Source organism: Pavona decussata, unplaced genomic scaffold (genome assembly GCF_977016875.1).
Source record: "Pavona decussata unplaced genomic scaffold, jaPavDecu1.1 SCAFFOLD_619, whole genome shotgun sequence".
Lineage (NCBI taxonomy): Eukaryota > Metazoa > Cnidaria > Anthozoa > Scleractinia > Agariciidae > Pavona > Pavona decussata.
The window spans coordinates 241,670-265,967 of NW_028145867.1; the positions used below are offsets into that span (position 1 = coordinate 241,670).

General features: G+C 38.3%; 3 protein-coding genes across 3 annotated transcripts in view; 2 read left to right on the plus strand and 1 right to left on the minus strand.

Annotated features, from left to right (window-relative positions):
* The first annotated feature begins 2,857 nt into the window (after window positions 1-2,857).
* LOC146449158 (neuroendocrine convertase 2-like) lies at window positions 2,858-12,999 on the plus strand. Its single transcript, XM_085101956.1, has 5 exons — window positions 2,858-3,431; window positions 7,155-7,380; window positions 7,945-8,183; window positions 9,279-9,581; window positions 9,947-12,999. Exons 1-5 carry the CDS (start codon window positions 3,044-3,046, stop codon window positions 11,077-11,079), a joined length of 2,289 nt encoding a protein of 762 aa, XP_084958082.1. The 5' UTR covers window positions 2,858-3,043; the 3' UTR covers window positions 11,080-12,999.
* Window positions 13,000-17,825: 4,826 nt separating this feature from the next.
* Window positions 17,826-18,622, minus strand: LOC146449159 (actin-related protein 2/3 complex subunit 4). Its single transcript, XM_085101970.1, has one exon. The coding sequence runs from the start codon at window positions 18,522-18,524 to the stop codon at window positions 18,018-18,020; it is 507 nt and encodes a 168-aa protein (XP_084958096.1). The 5' UTR covers window positions 18,525-18,622; the 3' UTR covers window positions 17,826-18,017.
* Window positions 18,623-18,709: 87 nt separating this feature from the next.
* Window positions 18,710-24,298, plus strand: part of LOC146449160 (CCR4-NOT transcription complex subunit 1-like) — a 42,746-nt gene continuing 37,157 nt past the window's right edge. The window contains exons 1-4 of the mRNA XM_085101969.1: window positions 18,710-19,011; window positions 19,465-19,572; window positions 23,165-23,332; window positions 24,017-24,071. Coding sequence (XP_084958095.1) covers window positions 18,904-19,011; window positions 19,465-19,572; window positions 23,165-23,332; window positions 24,017-24,071 — 439 coding nt within the window. The 5' untranslated portion in view covers window positions 18,710-18,903. The remainder of the gene's footprint in view (window positions 19,012-19,464; window positions 19,573-23,164; window positions 23,333-24,016; window positions 24,072-24,298) is intronic.

A 24,298-nucleotide genomic window follows, 5' to 3' on the forward strand; every position in this document is an offset into this window, starting at 1 on the left:
TCAAAATTTGTTACACAAGAAAACTCAGTAATTCCTTTCGGTTTCAAAGGGGTAAATATGTCCTTAAAAATGCAAACGTAAGGTGAGCTAGCATTTTCGCAAAGCCCCTACGGCAACAGCTCGTAATCCGGTTGTAAATTCGGGGAATAAGGCTCTCTCTCCCATACAGCAATTTCCGTTGAAGCATCCGGACAGTCTCGGACACTTAAATTTTCAGCTCTGAAAGCATCCGTGTTAAAACTGTATTAGATTACACAAATATGGGTTTAAAAAGACACAAAACGGTCTGGCAACACAGCATACAACATTTTTTAATATTTTGCTTAAATAAAAGTTCTCGTTGGTTGTCCTTGTCTTAATTCAGTGCATGTATGTTTACTTCTAGCAGTAAAAAAACTGGAGGTTACAGAAACGATAATAACCAGACCACAGGAAGATCACATCATCACATTGTATGTCAATTTTGGCTCGACTATAAGGAATGGATACAACGTTTCAGTATCCTGATATGGGCAATGCATCTTAGTTGAACGAAGTTCAGTAAACAGCATCGCGGAGTATCTTGTGGTGTTAGCAGCTTCAGACTGACCGACCATATAATTGTGGGGTTCATTCCTTGAGACGTGCTCATGGAACCATTTTCTTTCCACCTCCGTTTCCTGCTCTAAATCTTTTTAGCCGTGCTTACGAAATGAAGCATCGATACTAAGAAAACACTGCGCCATTTGAAGAATATGTGTCTCTTCCATGCAACAATGACTTCCGACAAAGCAGCTAAAGAATGTTTGCTTTTAGATTCTTCTAGTCTTTTCAGAAAAGAATTGCACTTCCTGATCCTAAAACGCCGTTCAAGTTGGGCGTAGTTACATTAACACGTGGTATCTGAGGTATAAATCTCATTTAATAAAACAAACACATATTCATTATCGCACTTAGCACCAGAGCTGAATTGGCCAACCATCTCGGGGTTTTTTTGTAAGCAAAATAGCCGGCTTTAGAGGCCGATGTTTGTGTAAGTGATGGAGGAAGAAGATCAAGAGGGCCGCCTTACACCAAATACCGCCGGAACTCGAGCGTGAAAATATTTGTGCCTGTTTGGATCAGGAGGTATGTATTTAGTCGACTCAGTGAACAATTATTTAGAAAAGGTGGGTTCCATCAACATTGTTATGTCGCCGGCTACACAGACTTTGAGCATAACAAGGTTATCCCATTTCTTTATGGAATCCGTCAGACTTCTTCGACTTCTTCCAATACTGTATATATCGCTCACGACTTCTTAAAAAATCACATGGAAGTCTGAAGATTGAGATGAAATATAAGTCTATACTCTCGAAACTACTAAATTGAACTTTTCAATTCATTAATCAGTTTACTGACATTCACTAAAATAATTCGCATTCTTGGATTGAAAACACTGGAACAATTTCCTATTTGTTTTTCGGTTCTATACTCCGGCGCTAGATTCTTTGTACACGCCGGCGCATTTACCGTGAAATCTTTAAGTCTCCCTTTCCCATATATATAAAAAAAAAATAAATAAAAATAAAAACATCTTTCCTGCTATGTATGGGCTCCTCTGACTTCGAAACTGAGGTGTTCCCAATGTTCAAAACATCCGAGTCCGTAGGAAAACTTGCATGGTTTTCGATGTGTAGAACTGGCAAAAAATGTAACATTATATATTTCTAATACACAGCCGGTTTGTGCCATGTTTCAATTTAGTTGTGTGGTAAAGTTTTGAAAATAGGGACCTTGAGATTTGAGTTCGAATACCGTAGATTGAGTACACGTACAAAAAGTTCAAACTTGCAGGACTCCAGCTCTTTGCCGTTGCTTAACAACATTAGATAAGGAAACTGTGGAAACAAGATGGGTGTGACAAGTGATTAATCATCCGAGTAAAGCTATTGTTTTTGCTAATTCGCCTTAAAGCTTAGGTTCGGCACATGTAAAGTTCGACTTTTTGAACCGCGCGTAAATCACGCAAACTAGATTTGAAAAGTTGTACTCGTACTCAATCTCGTACTCGTGCTCAAATCTTAAGGTCCCTTAGCTTATTCCCACAAAGCGAAACGTTATTGCAGTTCTTCCAAATTTGTTATTATGTACAATCTAGCCAGTACAATAGAGCTAGAGAGTCCTCACTTTGTTCGATGCCGACACTCTCTCTCGAACTCTCGGTCGTCCTCTCTTCTCTAACACAATCCGCTTCTTGGGTTTCATCATAAATATTTGAGATCACGTTCATATTGGCTCTGGACACGGAGAAGGCTTGAGCCAAGGTTAAGCTTTTCAGACAAAATTTCACTCAGAAGTCAAAAATCTGATGACATCAACAAAACTGGTACTACTCAACTCATTTGAATGGTGTTTACTAGCATTTATTTGAGTCCTCGCCGGCAAACTGGTGTACCGCAGAGCCTACAACTATTAACATGTTAGAGAACAGTATTAAGCAGTTTGTTTCTTTATGCAAAGGCCCGTTGAGGCTATGTATTTTCTTGCTCGTCACCTTGACAATTCTTGACAAAAAAATGTTGAAGAAAGTGAAACAAAACTAGTTAATTTATTCACATCACATCTCAAAGCTTAACCTTTCTACACTGCGAAGGTCAAACATCAGTGATTTGTATACGTTCTAGAAAGTAACATAACAACTTTAAAGAACAAAAAGAACCACCCAAAAGCATTACCTAGTATTTTGTATCAAATAGTTGTATCACCGGCTACCCCGATTTTGTTCACATACGCAGTCAAACACGCACGTACTCTCTCGCACACGCGTGGAACGATGACGTCGAGTATTCCATGCGACGTGCGTGGGTGACAGAGGTCACAAGAGAACCACGGGAAATTTCCCGAACTCGCACAGACGGTTTCTTTGTGCATGCTTACACAAATTTTATTTGTCGTGGGATGCCGAATAGGCTTAATCTTGCTGGCATGTTTCTCGCCTATTTTTGATCAGAAGTCATTGAACAGACCATGACGCTTTAGAAAAGACGTGGTTTACCTGCAAAGAACCACGTTTATCAAGAAAATGGCTTTTGCTGCCAAGGGAGGATTTATTTTAGCTTGTATTGTTTTGAATTGTGTTGCTTTCAAGAAGCAAGGCAGCCAAAGAAGAGATGTTTATGGCAACACATGGGTGGTCTACGTAGAACGAGAAAAGAGATATGTCGATGACTTGGCGGAGAGACATGGTTTTATCAACAGAGGAGAGATAGAAGGATTTTCTGGCCACTATTTGTTGGAACACAGGACGCTTGCAAAGCGTCGATTTCGTCGGGATGCCACAGAACACACCGATAAACTTTTGCGGGAACCGCATGTGAAATTCGCTCTACAGCAGAAGATTTTGAGGAGGACTAAACGGGGATATTTTTTAGATCCTTACTATAAATATCAATGGTATTTGAACAACTCGGGTAAGTGAACTATCTGACATTTTCTTGGTAAAAACGAAGATCCAATTTGCTTTCAGTAATGGCTTCGTCATATTGCATTGCTTAATTTCAGGTCCGTAAGGTTAAGACTTTAGTTTATTTGCGTAGGTGCTTGTTTTGAAGCGGGATGCAGTCCATTAACAGAGGTTTGATCTTCAGTTCAAAAGTGAACGAGGAAATGGGTTTATTTCGTATTTCTGTTAAAATACCCGGCTTCAGCTGGCTCCATGTTGTCTATCCAAGCTTATTTGTGTACTTCGGTCGATGCCGTTATTTGTTACGATTTAGTTCCTAAAGGCGCTAACAACTTATCATAGATGCTGTAGTTCGCTCATCAATACAACATACCCTTTAATGCTTTTTCTTGGATTTAACTAAATCACAATGCGGTTTGTGGTAATTAAGTTTAGTCCGTGCTTCTCTGTCGGATAAGGGAAAGGTCGCTCTAATCAGGTCGATCAATGAGCGCATAGAAGGAAATTCCACAGAGATATTTTTGACATCTTGTGTACATAGATACAGCTGATATTTAAAATCAAACACGTTTATCGGGGCAACAAAACGCTCGTAAACTATATTGGCCGTTTGAGCGTGTTTTGCAAATAGAGGCGATGTTGGCCATTTCCTCAGACTCGCAGCCTAAATACTTTTTGCAGGCACGTTGCCAGTGGTTCATATTTCAACACAGTTCTTGTTTTATCTTATCAACATTTTACAGTTCCGTGACGACCCAGCAATTGGATTTCTGTTGGTATCTGGTGTGCAACAACGAAAATTGAAAAGCGAGTCGTTAGCATTTAATTATCGCCGAAGGATTTTTTCCTTGATTGTAGAGCATTTCGAAGAAAAATCAAAATGCAGTGTATCCCGAATATCTTTTTTCCGTCTGAACTGTTTTTGTTATTGCAAACCTTATTTTGTCCGCTCTAGTTAACACGGGGAATACATGTATGTTGATTGTAGAGAAAAATAAGCTCTGCCTAGATTCCATCCCTGTAATTAATGAATACTTCTGGTGTAAAAACATGTGCAAATTGAAACTGGTGTCCTTCTGTCAATCAGACTTAATCCCTTAGGATGTGTGTTCAAGGAATAGCAATGGCGAAAATGCTTTTTTGGGTATTATTATTTGAAGATTCAACCACTTTAGAATTTGCATTGTGCATTTGATTGATGTGAATTGTGAAGTAGAACAACCCCAGCTTCTATATAGTATTCCTGTACATGTGGACCCCAAGGCTTGGATTAGTTGGAACTATTAGCCCAATGACCTTTCAAGGCTCTTTATTTCTTGATCTCTCACACCTTGCAAGTATGTGCAAAGTTGTGCATCTCAGATGTACAGAATTATTTCAGAAGAAAGTACCTAAATTACACTTGAGCTTTAATTAGTGGCCTGATGGTGTTCAGAGATATGGATAACATTTCCAAGACAAGTGCTGGTTTTCATGTCTAGAGAAAAAAAAGTTGGATAATGTTGTCGCTTTTGACAGGCAGGGCTTTTTAATAACCAGATGTATGCAGAGAGATAACAACTCCATTGTCTCATTCTATTTATTCCATTAGATTAGCCTTCTTCAGTTATGTAAAATCTTTTACAGATTGAGTGGTTGAGTTCAAAGTTTGGGAAATATCAAATTTTAATCCTCGCCACGCTGTGTTTGTTCATCTTCTTATTTGTTTCATAATTCATTTTTGCACAAAGTGCTGCGTGTTGAATTGCAGTTGGGAACAACAAAAAGTAGCTATAGAAGTTTATTTGCATCACTAAAATGCATGTATAATGTTGTACAACAGGTGCAGTGCGATAGAAAACAAGCCCCCCACGAGGCATAGTTCTAGCTACCTTTACCTGCCAAAAAAAATTACATTATCTGTAAATTTGGCAGAAACTTCTGGAAGCCTTGCTTTAGTGGATCATACACGCCAAATCGCAAATTTTTTAGACTAAAATTGTGTTGATTAAAGTGCACTTAAATCACCTTTTCCTGACCATTTTAGTTGGCAAAATAAAACACAGTAGCAACTTAACTAAACCACAGAACCATTAAACCACTTAACCAAGAAATTATATAGGTACCCACAGCTCTCCTGTATTGTTAATCTTGTTGAAGATCCCTTACAAAAACAAAAGTAGAAGTATACAAGAGACATCTTAGTACACGTAGGGAAAATCTGAAGACACTAAATTACAAATCTAGTGGTTTAACAAAAGACCATCCCTGCTATGAATTATTTATAGTGGGAAAAGTTTAGTGTTTATCAACAAAAGCTGCTAATTTGTCAAACCTATTCTGTGTGCTATAGAGAGTCACACTGTCTAAATTCTAGTTGATTACATGTAAAAGACATAAACATACCACAAGTTACCCATTTGGCCTTTTTAACCCTGAAGAAAATAATGTTTTAGCCTTTTTAATTGTTCATCAATGTTAAAGTGAGTGGTTAATATATTAAAATGGCAGATTTAAATACATGGCTTTTAAGGAAGGCAACCAACATTGACCACATAGGTAGGTATCCTGTAGCGATTTCTTTAAGCATTTGACCTAAAACCAAAACAACTCCAATAGGTGGCTGCACCATCTTCTATTATTATTAACAAAACTGAAATATTCTGTACATGTATATATTTGTTCTATTCCTAATTCTTTATCAGCTGTTGTGAATGTACCATGTCAAACCTATATCAAGTTTGTGTGGACATACTGTCTTTCTTGAAAATTTCAATGGCACCTTGGGAACACTTGAGAATAAATTTGTCTGAGAATTTTTGTCTGAGGAATCTTCAGATTTTTTTGTTCCATAAATTTGCTGTTTGTCAATACTTTCTTATATGAAGTCAGCAAACATTTTCTTTTCATATCTATTTATACTTCGTAGTTGTGACTATTAATAACTGAAGTGATCAATTTTCTTACACAAATATTTAAGTGACCTAGCTGATTGTTCAAACTATGAAAAGACCTTTAAATAACATTTTTGGTGATATTGGCTTCTTTGAATTGGCCCATGATATGTGCTGATCGGTTACCGTATACCTTTAGAGGTGTCTCGTGTCCAAGTGATGTAGCACATCCAGTTTAAACTGTAGATACCTAAACCCCTATATCAAATTAAAGCTTATAGAGCTGGCTATCAAACTATACCAAGACTTTTGAAATTACGTATACGGTAACCTTAAGACCTTTGTGGGTATTCAGTCATGTACATGTACAGTTTTTGTTTCATTTTCAAAATACAGTCGATTTCTTAAAGGGGATGCCACTGTGAGAGGGAAGCCTCTCAAAAGCAGTCACTCCAGGTTGACTCATGCAGGCCAAATTTTCAGTTGGTCTGTAATTAACTGAACATTCTGTAATGCTGCCATTCTAGGGCAAAGGCTCGTGCTCAGTATGCCTGTCTTGGAGAGACTCCATTTGTGTGGGAGTGAGAGGCATGGAATTCTGTTTTGGTTATATGTAGCTCAGAGATGAAATCTAAACCCAGTTTCAGAGTATAAGTATACATGACTATATTATTATGACTATATAAACATACAGGACTACACAGATACTAGCTTATCTTAGCTATTCAAAAATTTGAGTTGAAATAATGGTTTATGTTACACTGTGTGTATGTATGTAATGCTCATGTACTCAATACAGAAGCCGGTTAATTTTATATCACTGGCCAAGGTTGACTTTTCCTCTGTTTCTTTCGCAGGACAAACTGTCGGCCCAAGAGGATTTGACATCAATGTCGCGCCTGTGTGGAGAAAGAACATCACTGGACGTGGTGTAGTAGTGACCATACTAGATGACGGGATTGAATACACTCACCCTGATCTTCAAAACAATTATGAATCAAGGGCTAGTTGGGACTTTAATAATCATGACAATGATCCCCTGCCACGGTACAGCAAGGATAACATCAACAAACACGGCACTAGGTATCCAGATTACCATGTTAATAGTCCAGTTTTCAGTATATTTTTTTTCTGCTATTCTGTGAGTCTGGGATGTTCTGGCTAAATGCTGTACTCAGGCATCCAGCTTCAGGGTGCACAACTTGTCTCCAATACTGTATGGTACCATAAGATTGTTATTTTTATGTTGAGACCAGTTGTTGAGACCCCTTCAAGTATGCCACGAGCTGAATTCAGGAGGCTACTGATCAGAAAAAGCTTCAGATTAGATCTGGTCCAGGCCACCACCTTCCTTAACCTTATTGCATTCGACATAGAAAGAACACACTCCTAATACAGATTGGAGTCAAGATTGTATGGGTCAATCAATGAATGAATGGATCTTGGGACACGTATCTGGCAGCCCCCACAGATTTTGCAGGGGCAGATGACATCATCACCAACTTAGCAAAGGAGAGAGAGCCTGGCATTGAGATCATCGAACGTACTCCCAAATCTTTGACTATAACTAGTAAAACTTGTAAACCATGCCATGAAAGAATTGGCGAAAACTAAGTTGTTAGGCTGATGTTTCCACTTGACTTGTAGGTGTGCAGGCGAAGTAGCAGCAGGAGCAAACAACAACATGTGCGGAGTTGGAGTGGCCTATAATTCACGCATTGGTGGTGTGCGAATGCTGGATGGTGATGTGACTGACGCAATTGAAGCTTGGTCGTTAGGCCTTAAAAAAGAGTTTATTGATATCTATAGCAGTAGCTGGGGACCAGATGATGATGGGCGCACAGTTGATGGGCCTGGACCGATGGCCAAGAAGGCCTTCAGAGAAGGTATTAATGACATTTGAATTATACCTTCTTTAGTCTTAGTGTTCTGTTTCCTGAATCCCCAGAACTGACACTAAGGGAAATGAGGGCATTCAGTCTTTTACGAAACCTTTGCTGAAATCATGTGTCATGTAAATATTTGAATGCCAACTGAAAGTTAAACATTGTGTGCCGTGTTCCTAGATTTGACGGTTGTACAGTGTAAACACTAACTAGAATCTTTATAAAATGATTTTTTTTCTCTTCACTACATCTATGTTGCAGACAAATGTAGAGACAGGAAATTTTGACCATTCTACAATCTGAAATGTGAACAACCACCTGGTGAAAAGTGAAACCTAAACCATCTGTGTTGCTGCTGAACTAACATTCGTGTACTTGCATGTAGATTCAGATGCATGCATTTTGCCTTCAGATCTGGTCATTAGGTCATTGGGTTGTTCATGTTTGTTGTGATTGCCCAACTGTTGGGCAAGTGGATAGTGGAACTGGGCCTGATACAATGTAGTTACCATGGATGTGATCTTTTATTGGAAAAGCTGGTTGCGGGTTGAAAGCAGCCGGGCAAAGTTGTGTTCACAGGCAGTCAATTTGCCTGGTGCCTGGAGTAATTTGTTGGTTTTGTTTTTACTATACTCAATTGAAACCTGGTCTAACTTAAAGGGAGGGGTTCACATTTCAGCACATGTGCATGAATCTAAATGCTTTTTTCTCTTTCTTATCAACTTAATGGCCTCAAAAATCCCACTCACATGTCGGTAATAACATTCTATAATTAGTCCAAGCAAAATGACTGATGACCAAAATTCACAGAAAATGCTAGTGGATTGCACCCATATTGTCGATATTGAATTTAGCTTTGACCCGTAGGGTTTATTCCACTGTTGATGTGTTTACAGTTATTTGCGTGCGAAAAAACGCAATCATATGAAAAGATTACCACCCGAGTTGCCTATTCCCTTCCGAATGGTTCATGAACAACGAATTAAATTAAACAGGTTTGGGTCTTAGCAAGCAAAGGCGAAAAAGTATTTTGATTCATGGACATGCGCAGAACCGTGAATCCCTCCCTTTAAACTTCTATAAATCCCTTGACAGGTATCAGAAAAGGACGTGGAGGTCTTGGTGCCATCTTTGTTTGGGCTACGGGGAATGGTGGTCACTATGACGACTACTGTAACTGTGATGGTTACATCACAAGCATCTTCACTGTGTCCATTGGTGCAGTTAATGATCGCGGCAAATCTCCTTGGTATGCTGAACCTTGTCCATCCACACTTGCCGTCACCTACAGCAGTGGGGAAACAAGGGGTGACGACAAGCAGATTGTTACAACTGATTTGCACCACTCATGCACAAGAAGTCATACTGGGACATCAGCAGCTGCACCTCTTGCGGCAGGTAAATGTTTTTGTAGCTGTGATGAACTTTGTAAAAAAAGTATCCGCTAATCAGTCTAAGTATGTACTGAGGAAAATCTCATTTTGTGTTTATTTTAAATCTCTGATCAAACATTAGCTCATAGTCACAGTACGCTGGTGGCCAGTGCAGTTTAATTCTTAGAAGAAGTTGAGTTTGTGTCAAGTGCTATTGTACTTTGATGATTTGGCGCTATGTAAATGTTTATTGTTATTATTGATTCCATGTACAAGGTGAGTTCTACCCATCATCAACTCTTGCTGAAACTCTGCTACTGATATGTTAACAAGCCAAATTCTTTGGCCCCTATATGTTCTTAAACATTGTCTTGTCAACTTGTCTTTCAGGTATTTTTGCCTTAGTGTTAGAAGCCAATCCTAAATTAAGCTGGAGAGACCTGCAACACCTGGTCATTAACACATCAAGGATGACTGATCGGCAGGACAAAGATTGGCAGAAGAATGGGGCAGGACATCGTGTCAATCACAAGTATGGCTTTGGTGTCCTAGACACGGCTGCTTTGGTGGAAGCTGCTACGTCTCCGAACTGGAGAACAGTGGCTGAGCAGCACATGTGTCGGGAACAAGATCACACTGACAACAAGAAAATTCCTGCTAGGGGTACTTTGATATCTACCATTATCAGTACAGGTTGCTCGGGAAAGACAAACTGTGTGTTGAAGCTTGAACATGTGAGGGTGTACATCACCCTTAACCATAAATCTCGAGGGTCATTACGAATTGTTTTAACCTCCCCTGCTGGTACGAGATCAGAGCTTCTAGCTCCTAGAGATAGAGACTATTCAAGTGATGGCTTTCAAAATTGGCCCTTTATGACGGTGTTCAGTTGGGGTGAAAACCCCGCCGGTATCTGGAAATTAGAGGTCACTGATACAAAAGGGCTAGAGGGTGAGTTTAAAAAGTGGTCCATTAGACTTTATGGTACTTGTGAAGAGCACCGTAACATCAATCCAAATGATTCTAAAATGTGTAATCAAAAGTGCAAGAAAGAATGTGCTGAACCCTTCAATAAATCGTGTCCCAACTGCACCCTGTTTTGTCACTGCGACCTTGGAAAGTGTCTTCCTCTATGCCATGCTGATGATGACGTCGATCAAGAAAAGAAGGAATGTCGCAAGAATCCTAATGCTGGAAAATCTGGGATCGATGATGACGATGACATCGAAAAGGGTGGCTACTACAGCACGTCGACACCCAGCACGGTTTTAACTTTACACCAGCAGGGATTGTCGACATTCGTAAAGCTGCTGATCATCTTTATTCTTGTAGCTTTCATTTTGACCGCTGTGCTGATCATGTGGCACTTCAAAATGAGTCAGAAGGTGTGCTGGGCTAACCAGGAAAAGATCAACAAGCAGATCAGGACACATTCGCAAAACAATGTTGCATATTGGCCAGTCGCTGTGACGCCAGAGGTGAATAACCAGAACTTGAAAGGACTTGGACACTTGCAAATGTAGGGTTTACTTGAAATCTGTCTTACGGTAATTGACCAGCTTTAGTAATTTTCTGGCTGGTGGTGGAGAGTTGTGGTGGGGGGGATAGCCTCTAGCATTATACGATACTGTATACATGGAATAACTGTTAATTGGAAGGATATAATTGAGTACAAAGGAGGTGTAAACTTTTTACTCTCAAGTCTCCTACAGTGTAGATCAAAACAGAACATTGATTCAATCTGCAGAACGTTGTATTGTACTGCTCAGTAGCTTACATTTATTTACTGGTCATGCTTAATGGTTTCATCTACTGAATCATCTCATTTGTTAACTTGCAAGCTCCCTGCTATTTGAACTACATATATGTGAGCAATATGAGTGGCTTTATATAACTATTATAATATTATTAATATGCAGATAACTGCATGTTGTTGTTTAAATTTGCACTATTTGCAAAATGTTGTGATGGAATCTGGCCAGGATTTGAGAAAAATGAAAATAGGCTTGATCTTCCCTCCCTCCCCGCCCCTGTTTATCCTAAATTTGAAGTAAGTGTCCTCGGTGCCTATTTGAAGGTTTATGATATACAGTATGTCTTTTTTATATTGAATTTTCTTTTAATTATCAGCAATAAATATTGTAAAATTCTTGAAGCATACATAACCGCATTTAAAATTTGTACTGTATTCACTTAATCAAGCTGTCATTATCAGTTATCTTCATTGTGAAACTCTGAAAGTGTTGAATCTGAATTGTGTAAAAAGAATACCATTTACGACTTTCAGTGGGAATTCAAGAACACCAATTGACTTGAACTGATTTGTTAATTCCACAAAGACAGGCTTCTTTGTGCTCATCTAAGGTAACTTTTTTGAGCATGATGAACGTGATATTTATACATTGTAGGTAGAAATCAAAGATCTGGCTTGATTATCCAAGCTGAAGAAGAACATTCATTGATTTAGAAAGCTTCTAGTAGTGTATTCAGTGTTAACATGATGACAGTTGCATGATTTTTGTAAAGTTTTATACAACAGTGAGTTCATGTTAAGGTATATAGACAGATGTATAATAGGACCATACCAGTGATTTACAATCCTAGATCGGAATCAAATTTCTGTTCTTGAGTTTGAAGGAACTGGCACCTGTTTGTTTGCTTTATTACTTTTGTATTTTTTGTATTTTGTCTTCTTTGCTATTGTATAATCACTGTATCAGATAGATTGTAATCTTGAGCTTCTCTATGGGTATCTCAATTAATTTTACCAATAGTGATTGTTGCGTCCACAGTTTTACATCAATTGTTATTGTCCTGGGTGAGTCGTACGTACACATATATGATGTTGTTCCAACTCAGACTCAGAGGTTGTAGATAATAGCATAGACTGTGGTTGTTTCTGTAACCATGAAAACGTTTTGTGAGAAGAGGTTGTTAGTGATCTGCTCAACTCCCAACATGGAGGGCCATTCTTTGCCTGGTGTCTACCTTTCAATCTGTCCAGCAAGAATGGTCCTACCAGTTGTACAAAACCCCAGGGTCCCATTTCTTCTTGATTGCTTTCCAGCCCAAAAAATATTATTTGAAATCTGTTTTTGTATACGGTGTAAAGATGGTGTTAAGTTTTAGCTCAAACTTAAATTCCGTTATGTTGCCTAAAATAAAATCAGTAAAATGTGGCTCTGAGGAGGAACATTGTATAATATGTTCGTAAATATGTTTTGGGGACTGATAAATTATAGGGGCTTTTGAGAAATGGGACCCAGCAGACATAGCTTGTATTAATTTTTCGATTGATACACCCAAACAGCTCCCACCATTTCATGGTGGTGACCCTTTGAGATCAGAAAATAGCCCATAGAGAGCTCAGTATTGCAACAATATTAGTCATTTTATGTGAGCATTATTTGTTTTTTAAGTGAAATAAAGCCAATCTAGAATTGTTTGTGTAGTGGTATCATCATTATCAACCACTAGAGGTTCATCCATAATGGACCTTTATTTTTGACATCAAGGCTGCCTCTACAGTGGGCTAATCAAATTTGGGGTCTTTCAGTAACGGATAAAGGTCAGAGGCTTGGGCGAGCCCCTTTTCTTGTTCAGGACAATGGAACCCAGGGAAACAAATTTCCAATCCACTCGTTTTTTATTGGTTTTCAGTACCTCAATCCCAGAGGCCACTTTCTTTCTTCTTTTTCCTCAAACAGAATATAGCTGTGAAGCGGCAACAACAAGCGGAGTGTTTCAGGAGAAATAAAAAAGAATCTCCAGGACCAGGATAGTTTTTCAGTAATACCAGCTAAAATTTGTCCAGTAGGACATGTTGTTTATTTTAAAAAGTCCTGTTATTTGGATCAATTTTACATTACCTTTCCGGCTTGCAAAGCAGTACAAGAAATGTGAAAAAGGGAAAATTGCTCCATACTAGCTCTATGTTGGCATACAGACTGGACGTTGCATGAAGTTTTCTTTTCCTTTTCTTTTTTTTTTTTTTAACAGCTTTATTGACCATTACACATGTTACATACAGCAAATTAAACAGCCAGAAAGAAATGAAATATATGTGCAAAGTGATTTAAAGTGATAAGGTCAAAAGGGCAGGTGCGAACGGGACGCGAGGACCCATGCGAGGCACCTCCCATGATTCAAATAATAATTAAAACACAATCTACCTAAAGGCTTAAAATTTGAAGAATTAACTAATTAGATTGTTCCAATAACTGAGGCTAATTAAGAGAGGTATTGATCAACCCCTCTTTGTTTGAAAAGTCTGAGTGAAAATTAATAAAATGGAACTGTTCCTTACATGATTTGTAGCAATTCAGATAATTTTCAAGCCAAATTGCCTGTTGTGAAGTTCTTTAACGGACTAGGCCCTAGTTTACGCATTTTTCGAATTATTTCATTTGAAGAAATGAACCCCATCACCAGAAAGATCACATAAAAACAAGATGCCCTTAATCGGCATTTACACGAAATGCTTAATGTAGCCCCATTTATTCCCCATTGTATGCTTTGCAGATTTTTAAAAACCATCCTCCCTTCGCAATTGAAATAATTGAATGGTTTAATTCAGAGAGAATGCATGATATTTTTGTTGTTGTGTTACTGGGAATCATACCGGAAATAACCCTACGATAACGTCATAACCCCCACTTGAACTGGTCTGGTTTCCTCCGCGTTGAATTATTTCATCTGTTTGTGAAAGCGTTGTTTCTTCGCTGTGAACCCTTCCAATTTCCGCCGTTTAAACTGTCGAACAATACTTAGAAATTATTATTTCGATTTACCGCTTGAAAAACGTTTGTTTTCTTTCTGAAAACGGCAGATCAGAGTCTAAAAACTCATACATGTGGCCGCCTTTGAACGAAAACAACCTTCTAAATGGTGATTTGCTTTGACGTCACACAGGTAGAGATGAGTGGGTCCCCTCCCTCGTGATATACGCGCCGATAATGGATTTTGATTGGGCCGCTTTTGTTGAAGACAATCAGAACAATAGATCCCTTCTGGGAGAGGGCGAAATTTAATGTAGGTTTAATGAATAAATCAAATGATTTGACGTCACACTGGAAGGGATGAGTGGGTCCCCTCTCTCGTGATATGTGCCCAAATAATATATTTTGATTGGGCCGCTTCTGTTAAAGACAATCGGAACAATACATATTTTGATGCATAAATTAATGAGCACATTTGTGGCTATGACGAAGAAAAAAAAGGTACCCGACCCAAACCTAGACACAGCCTGCCCTGCAGGGCATACCGTGTAATTAGTAAGTTCACTAAGTTTGGTTGTGTAGTAACCAGGCCGTGACCTGTGATAGGTTGCTCAAATTCCGTACAATTGTCTCTAATTCAGAGATGAGCCCCACCCACCCCCCCCCCCCCAATCCATACAAAGTCTCTAATTTTTCTGATTTTTGAAAGCCTTTACCTGGTTGCTAGTTGTTTCTGTAACCATGAAAACGTTTTGTGAGAAGAGGTTGTTGGTGATCTGCCCAACTCCCAACATGGAGAGCCATTCTTTCCCTGTTGTCTGCCTTTTGTTCTGTCCAGCAAGGATGGTCCTACCATACCTGTGTGTTCCTCGTGATTTCCCTGCCTCCCCTAAATTCTATTTGTTCTGTCTTTGATTGTCATAACTGTACAGTCAAACCTCTTTATTATGGACACCAAGGGGACAGGAATAAGTGTCCGTAATATAGAGGTGTCCGTTTTAGAGAAGTAGGCTTTATATGGATTTCGGTCTCTCAGGGACCAAGTGAACTGTCCGTTATAGAGAGCTGTCTGTAAAGAGAGGTTCCACTATAATAATATTAATTTTTTATCCTTAAACAGTTGTAAGTCTGGCCCGCCTAGATTAGCTGTCACTACCTGCGGGCCAGTCTGTCTTTTTGCTAAAGTTTTGAATTTTTGAATGACTTGAACTTGAATTAACTTGAACTTGGAGTCTTGATTTCTTTTGTAGGACTAACAAAGCATTGTCCTTGTAAAAAAAATGCTGTTCTTGTCTCATGAAGTCACAAGTATACCATTCACTACCCTTACTGTGCTAAGAAGCCGCCTTGCCCCCACCTGTTATTATAAGCCTGAAACACTTCTTTTCTCAACAAACATTCTTTACCTGGCTTTCCATATTACCTGAAAACTCCACTATAAACCATTTTTCAGTTTTCCAACCCCCTACAAAATATTACATGTAATATTTCTTTATTTTAGCAGATAATAAATATATAAGAAACGAGATATTGACACTCAGAAAACAAATTCTGCTGAGGGATCAGAGGGAAGGTGTAGATAAAGATCAGGTAAAGATATGTAACATGACCAAAATGGTGAAGTGTTTTCTGACCCACATTGTAGTTTCCCAAGTTTAGTTAATTTTACCTGACTTTGTTACCGGTACAAACATATAGCACATCACAGCAACAAGCATCATAACTTGACAGGCTGTCAAAGATAAATCTTTTGTTAATTTACTTGTGATATTACACCATTTGAGGAAGAAATATCAAAATGAATATAGAAAACAAATTATGTATTAATAATTATATTTGAAATCTTTTTAAAATAAAATCACTTTGATCAAATAATGTAATAAAGTATGTGTTAAAACTCCTTGTCCTTTTCCGTGATCCTTTTAAATACTGTGATAAGTTTTTTTTTTTTTTATACTGAAGAGCACACAAATAATTGTTGAATGGTCCGAGACAACAAAAAATGTTTATAAGTGTTTAGTGCTTGATCAAATCTTCACATTGTTCTCGTGTGAAAATCAAAATTCCTTATCAATTTTTCTTCCCTATGTTTGAGGTGTATAAGTGTCAAACTTCACTTTCGGCTGGTACACCCAGGTGGGGGGGGGGGGGGGTACTCAGAAGTATTAGAAAAACGATTTTCATAGAGATTTGTGTTTATCAGTGCACATTAGCCGTTGTTTGGCTCCCTTGAATAGGGTGTCATTTTTCGGGTTCGGTCCTTAAAAAGGGTATCCGTTTGCCCTTCCTTTACCCTTGAATAGGGCCAGGGTTTGGGAACCTTCGCAGCACACCCTTATCGAAAATTTTCGGGAGTACCCCCCCCCCCCCCCTCCCCTGCTGGTACAATACCAGGCAAGATGGGAGACTGGGGATAGTAGGGCTGTAACATCAATATGGGAATGCTTGTCTCGTGATTTCTCTATTCCTCGGTTGTTTTTGGCATTCAGAGGAAGAAAACTGTGTGTATGAAAATAAGAATGGGATTACTGAATACTCAGAATGAAACACATTCTTCCTTAATTTTTCTACCAGCCTCAGTTAATAGACCATTTCCAAGTTACTTTGAACTTCATTATGAAAGTGAGGTTAAGTGCAAAGTTTTTGTTATGAAAGTTAGTTTTCATTCATATGCAAACAAAACTAATTTTCATACAAGGTCCACAACAACTCAGAAATGGCCTATTAGCTTTCGCTATATGCAGGTAGTCTTTGCCTGTACAATACTAAAAAGAACTTTTTAATGATGATGATGATGATGATGAACTAAATGCTGTTCAGCTCCTACCAATTTAGTACCGGATAGTTTGACCACAAATATGCAAAGTTGAATATTAGAATAGAGTGTTTCCACATGACGTCACGGCGGCCATGTTGGTGTCCCAAAACAAAGAAATGGTGGCCATGTTGGTGTCCCAAACTAAACCTCTGGGAATTGAACTCTATTTTTATGCAAATACTTTCTTTTGTTTCAATAAACCAATATGGCCGGCAGTCACGTGAATGAAAACACTCTATAGAGCATTATAGAGTTGTGTGCTCTCTGGCCTGGCCTTTCCATGGAAGCGAGGCTGGAGTTGGTCTTTGTTTCGATACAAACCTTGCTGCCTTTCATATGTAAATGACAACTAATTAACAAAAGAACAACATCACTGAACTTTCTTATAAAAAGCAGTGAAGTTTGTATCAACTCCTGCTTCAGTTGCATTCCAAAGGCCAGGCCATGAACAAACACACAACTTTTTAGATGCGCTATTGCAAAGTAGTTCACATGACATTAATTCACATTTTCAAGCAACAGTTTTGTTGAAATCCTGCTATGGTATTTTCTGTAAACACTAACCCTTTCAACATTTTGTCTAAATTCTGGTACATTTTAAATCTCAAACAACTTTCCTTACCCAACAAAACTGCACCATAAAACAATGTGAATAGAAAAAGAATGTAATCTAAGAGTAAATGGTACCCTCTCCACTTCACTTGTCAACACTATTGCCCCAGTTGGTAAACAGTTTTAAAATAATCACATTTACTTTTATTTCCTTTCGTTCTCGCAATCCAGCGCAATTCAATGTTGACGACAATCCATTACGTTACAAGATACCGCTGTATACATGTAGATTACAAAACTAAATGTTAAAGAACTCTGTGTAAAGTTTCAAATTGTCTTAAACTTCCATCCCTGGCGCAGTTTCAATGCAAGTCTAGAAATTCTTGAGGAATTCCTCAGCGCAGATACGTGCCCTTGCATTCACAGCTAGCTTCATCTCACTGATCTCCTTGTCTATCTCCTCCATGAACTGAATAACAAAATCTACGAGCTTGTGCTTAAACATCTGCTCTGTGTGGAAATTGGTGATGAGAAAGCTGATGTCGTATCCTTCGACGGGCTTCCTTCGTAGAATGACAAAATGTTCGGCCCGCATCATCATAAACCGCATGAACTTCTTGCAAAGGATCTTCTCAATCTCGTCGGCCTGCTTCACTGCAATGCTTATTCTCAGAGAGTTGATGGAGCCTTCAATAAGCACTTTCTCCCTCTCATTTCGGCTTATAGTCACTGGTGTTAGCAGCAGTTCCTTGCTACTACGGACCTCCACTTCGGGTTTGTTGTGCCTTTCCACCACTTGAGAATCGAAGTTTTCCAAGCACATTGATGCTGTTAGTGTCGAGCGTACAGCGTTGAGATAAGGACGCAAAGTTGCAGCCATTGCTTTGACTAAAAAGCAGCCAATTTCCTCCGAAAAATACCAAAGTAAACTTTCGAATGGCGGAAACAAATCTCCTCCCTCTCCCTATTGCGCATAGTCCAACGGTAAAACCGCTGATTACCAGCACTGAACCAGCAAGAAATCGTGGAGCATTGTGGGATATCATCGTGTTCGACGGCCATTTTCAATTTCTATTTTTGTTGCCCAGTGAAAATTATGCCATACCTTTTGGCGGTATATCATTCTTTTTGGTCATCATGACGGTAGGGTTTGCCCGATTCTGATACCAGAAAAGATGTAGAATTGATGTAAAATAATTTTATTCCCGAGTTTAAATTGGTAAGGGTGCGCTTTTGGAAGGTGTTCTGACAAAGATACAATGAGTACTTGTGTAGACTCTTTGTCTTTGGCGCTTGGACAAATCAGCTTTGCAGTCAGCGATTTGACGAAGAAGAACTACAAAGCGACTCTAAAGGAAATACACGAGGTAAAGAGAAAGAATCTTTGGGTCTTGTGATCATCAACAGAATTTACTTATTGATGCTGAAAAATATATGCAATATACAGCAGGTTCGATTCAATTGTTTATATGAGGATTAAAGGCAGAAGTTATTCTAGTTTTACACATATCCGATCTTCAAAAGAAAAAAGTTATTATGGACTTTAAAAGCAGTTCATGATGTGTGGTTCATTAGTGATTAGTAAGTACATGTATATACTTTCAAATGTGTAATGTATTCTAATGAATTGAAGTTGCTGATAATTTTAGAATATTCCCAGCGTATAACTGAATCTAACCACCAGTTTTGTTGAATAACTAAAATATTTACTTAATTTGATAAGCATAATGGGGTGTTTCAACTTCATGTAATTTAGAGGCTTTATAATACCTTACCACGTCACATAATTAACCTATTATTTTACTCGCATAAACTTGCAGCTGATTGAAAAGCATGGTTACGAAGCAGAGCGCCACTTATTCCGATGTTTATTCTCCTTTATTGACTTTGCTGTTGATGGTAAAAATAATGGCAAAGACTTTCTGCAGGTGAGCTGATATGCAGTAGACCTTCATGGGAAGATTCAAGGTTAAAATGGTTTGATTTTGATTAATAATGATATTATTGTCACTTGTAACAGGCGGGGATGTTGGTAAGAGCTGGCTAGCAATGAATTTAACCATCTGATCTTATCACTGGTGAAATTCCAACACTAAACAGAATACAAATACTTGAGGCTATGATTTTAAAGGTGCTTAGGCCAAAAGGGCTGGCTTGGTTTATTAATGAGCCTGCTGAGACTTTTCTTAGCTACATCCCTGAACAGTGACAAGGAAGTCTAAAGGAAAAACACAAGTCTGTTATTCCTAGGCTTCTGTGTTACAAATAAGATAAAATCTGTGTTATGAATGAGCTGAAAATTATTTACCCAAATAACGTAGGTGCTGGACTGAAACATAAATATAACTTATAAGGTATGAAGGAAAAGATTTCAAACTGACCTAAAGGGAACCCTGCTTTTGACCAAACAAAGGGAAAGCAGATAAGTGGATTTCACTTCTCTGGTACCTTTTAGTTAAAAAAAAAAAAAACCTTAAGGTGGCTGGTGTGTTGGAGGGCATTGCATGAGGCTGAAAGGTCTTCCTATTTATTGTTGTTTTCCATGTTACCCTGCTCCGTCAATAGCATAGCTCCACTGCTTACCCACAGTTCCTTGATTCACTCTGACAAAGGACTAATACTTGAAACATCAGCACTTGAATCTCTTTACAATGGCCAAATTACCTTATCAACTACGTTGATAAAACCAAACATTCTTTCCACTCCCCACTGATGCAACACCACAGTTTCTTTAGAAACTAACCCCCTTATAATCCATTCGCTAAAAATGAACAGTTCGCTTAAAAGTGAAACTGTGAAATTTTAAGGACAATCTTTGACCTGAGGGCATAATCATCTGATATCCCAGTAAGATGGAAACAGGTTTATATGTTTTATAACCCTCCAATTAATTTCTGAAGTGTGAACTCTTTACTGTTGAAATTACATAACAGCCAGTGGGTCAAAGCATGGTTTCTGGCAAGCAAATACTAGTTGACTAGCTTACTTGATTTTAGATTTGCACTGTGATTAGGTTAGATCAGCCAAGGCCTAAAGATGTGACATTCTCTCTTTGTTGTTTTCTTGTTAAAAAAAAAAAATCAGGCAACAGATTTAAAATCAGGTGACTGTCATTGTCGTATGATCACCATCAACTTTTGTACACCATAATGGCTTCGTTCAGTGAGAGTACCTAGAAATTAATAATTGGTGGGTTAATATTACAGATAAGGGATCTGTTATTTGGAACATATTCAAAATAGCAAACAAAAGTTACATAACGCAATGTCTAAGGTACACAAATGATGGCTTTCACTTTATATGTACTGTACAGGCCCTTATTGCGTTTCACTTTATTTCCTGTGTACAGCCAATAATCTCAACTCTGCTTGACCTGCATCTACTCCCCACTCTATCTGATCCTAATCTATACTGTACTATCCAACCCTAGCCCACCCTGCCCTAATTTCCTGTCCCCAACCCTTCCTTCCCTTCTTCTACCCTTGCTTCCCCTCCCCTCCTCTTGTCTACTCTGCTCTCCTCTTTTCTATTGTTCACCCACTCCATCCCTTTTCTCTCCCCTCCCTTGTCCTTCTCTCTCCTCACTTCTTCATTCCTTGCCTCCTCTCCTCTTTTCGGATCTGCACTTCTCTACTGTGTACCCACTCCTCTCCTCCCCTCCCTTCCCTTCCTCCCTCCCTCCTCTCCTCTCCTCTTTTCTGCTCTGCTCTTCTCTACTATGTGCCCACTCCTCTCCTCCCCTCCCTTCCCTTCCTCACTCCTCTCCTCTTCTCTGCTCTTCTTTACTGTGTACCCACTCCATTCTTCTCCTCCTTTCCCTTCCTCTCTTCTCTTCTCCTCTCCTCTTCTCTACTGTTCACCCTCTCCACTTCTCTCTTCTCCTCTGCTCTACCCTACTTTGACTCTTATTAGTTCTCCCTATATTATACCATTTGACAGAGACTTAAGAATTTCAAACAGCAACAATGACAAATAAATGGGATTTATTATTATACATGTACACATATTAATGCTGTCCAAATATGGTCCTGGTGTACTCAATATTTGTCTTCTGTGCACAACAGATATTTAATGTCCTGCAAAAAAAAATCATGTGGAATATTGCTTGACACTTAGCCAACATTACGTAGGCTGACTTGGATAAAATCAGGCGATATTCTGCCATGTTGAGCACGATAATTGTGTTATTATTAATTTTATTGATACTAAAGCACAGTTTTATTTTATGAAAGCTATAGACGATCATCAGAGGTCGTTACTTGTGAAAAGCCCTCTGCTATTTCTTCCTGACATACGAAATTACATATATCGCAGGATATCTGTGGTGTAGAGACAATGAATATTGAGTGCACCGTGACTATAATATAGTCATGGTGCACTCAATATTCATTGTCTCTACACCACAGATATCCTGCGATATATGTAATTTCATCTGTAACACTGCCCAAATCTATTATATTTTAATAGATTTGGGCAGTGTTACAATGTGTTGAATAGTAATCTGTGATATATGTAATTCTGTACATCAAGGGAAGCATGTAACAGATAGAGACTATTTCTAGCTCTTTTTGCGATAAAACTGCTTTGTTATCGACATGTTGAATAGCAAAGCATTATTTTCTTATCCTGCTCAATCTTGCAGAATATCCCCTGATGTTAGCTAACTCCGTCTATGGCTAGGTATCAGGCAATATTCCATACGATTGCAAGGGATGATTGTTTTAAAAATATTTGCAGTGGTTGCAGTGGTTTTATTAAAAGATGGCAACAAGCAAATATTGCTTTGTATCTGACATAACTTGTGTACAAAGGCAGGTGGATTGCAAAGTAATGTAAACCTCTTTCACCTTTGTTCAAAAGCACAACCTTCTTTAGGATTTAACGACTAAATTTCAGACAAACTGCTGCAATCAAGCCTTTGGCCAAAAAAAAGTGTAGCATTTTTAAGTTGCGTAAATTTGCATTTGCTATGTAGACATCTTAATTGTCAATTTAATTCAAGCCAGACAGACGTATCAACAAATAGTTCCCTTCTTTTTGGTCTTGTGTACAATAAGGCAGCCTTCTCTTTTGTTTTTTGCCCTAATGAGGATAATTTTCTTCAAGAAGATGAATTTCCATTTTATTAGTAGGCTTTGCAAAATCCTTTAAAAAAAAGCCATGTTTACTTCCCCGTCACAACCTTGGTATCATTTTTGAGAATTTAAAGTCATGTTGTGAACTTCTTAGAAAAATATTGTAACTTGACAAGCATTTTTATTGAGTGTTGAAGGTGTGAGGAAAACTCTTCTTTTCAATAATTTTTCCTGAAAGATTTCTGGAATCAAAATGGGTCTATTAAAATTAATGGCAGAGTGGTGTGAAATGTTTTGTTGAAAATATATGCCAGATTTGGCATGTTATTTTTGCGAAGCTTGAACCGAGCCTCAGACTTAATTCTTGATGTATTAATATTATAAGATTGACGACAAAATAACCTGATAAGGTGCTGTCTAAAGTACTTTCCTGTTTACCTTCCAGTGCCAATTTCTCATACAAGAATGCCAGATGCTTGTCTCGAAACCCAACTTTTCGTCTATTTTGTGTTTTGCCATTGAAACACCGGAGCACAAGCAGCGTACTCTGAGGCCGTCGTCACAGCTGCTTCCTAACATGAGCAGGGTGCTCAAGCTGAACAAAGTTCAAGAGGTGGGAATAACACCTTCTGCTTATTTTAGAATTTATTGACAAAATTTGGGTTTGTATAAATCACAGGAGAGTACTTTTGGTCTTGCAGCTGGCAAGGTAACACTGTGTGTTTTTGAGTTCATGCAGCAATCAAAATAAAAAATTAATTAAAAACATTATCTGGTTTAAAATGGTTAGAAACCAAAGATCTAATTTTGGCTTCCAATCTGAAGCCTGTAACAACTAAAGATGGAAGAAGTGCTTTTTCCATCTTTAATTGTTAAAGGCTTCAGACAGGAAGACGGAAGTTTGTTTTCCACATTTTATCCCAGAGAATGCTTTGATGTTTTTGAGTCCTATTTACGTGTCCATTATCAAGGTAAAAACTGTTGCCAAAGCTAAGAATCGAAACCAAAAATCAGCATGTGATGTAATAATTATAGAAGGCATATGGTTGACAGAAGAGAAAGTTGCTTATAGTGTCCACTAAATTTAGATGTTACCAAATAAAAACATTGACCGGAGTACTGTTATGTATTGGGTATACAGTAGATGTGGCATGACAGTGAAAAGCGAGTTGGATGTTTTACCATTTTAAGTACGGTGACAATCAACATATTGAAATATTAATTTCGAATAACAACAACAATTCCCTTCCTTGAAACTCTTTTCTAATGTCACGATTTTGTATTTTTTTTTTCTCAGGTTATCTTTGGTCTAAGTCTTCTAAGTTCCTCAAATGAAGAGCTAAAAAATCATGGTATGGATTACATAATTAGGGCTTGGGATTGGAAGACTGGATTCTCAATCCCAAGGATGACTTCCTATTTCAGTAGATAAAAGTATATTACACAAGCTGCTTTTCTCCTGAATAGGTTCAGTTATCCAATGGATGGAGTCTTCAAATCCTCGAACAATTCTGTCCAATATTATAAAGCAATATTTTGGGATGATATTGTTTCTGTTTCTAGCTATCAGATTACTTAT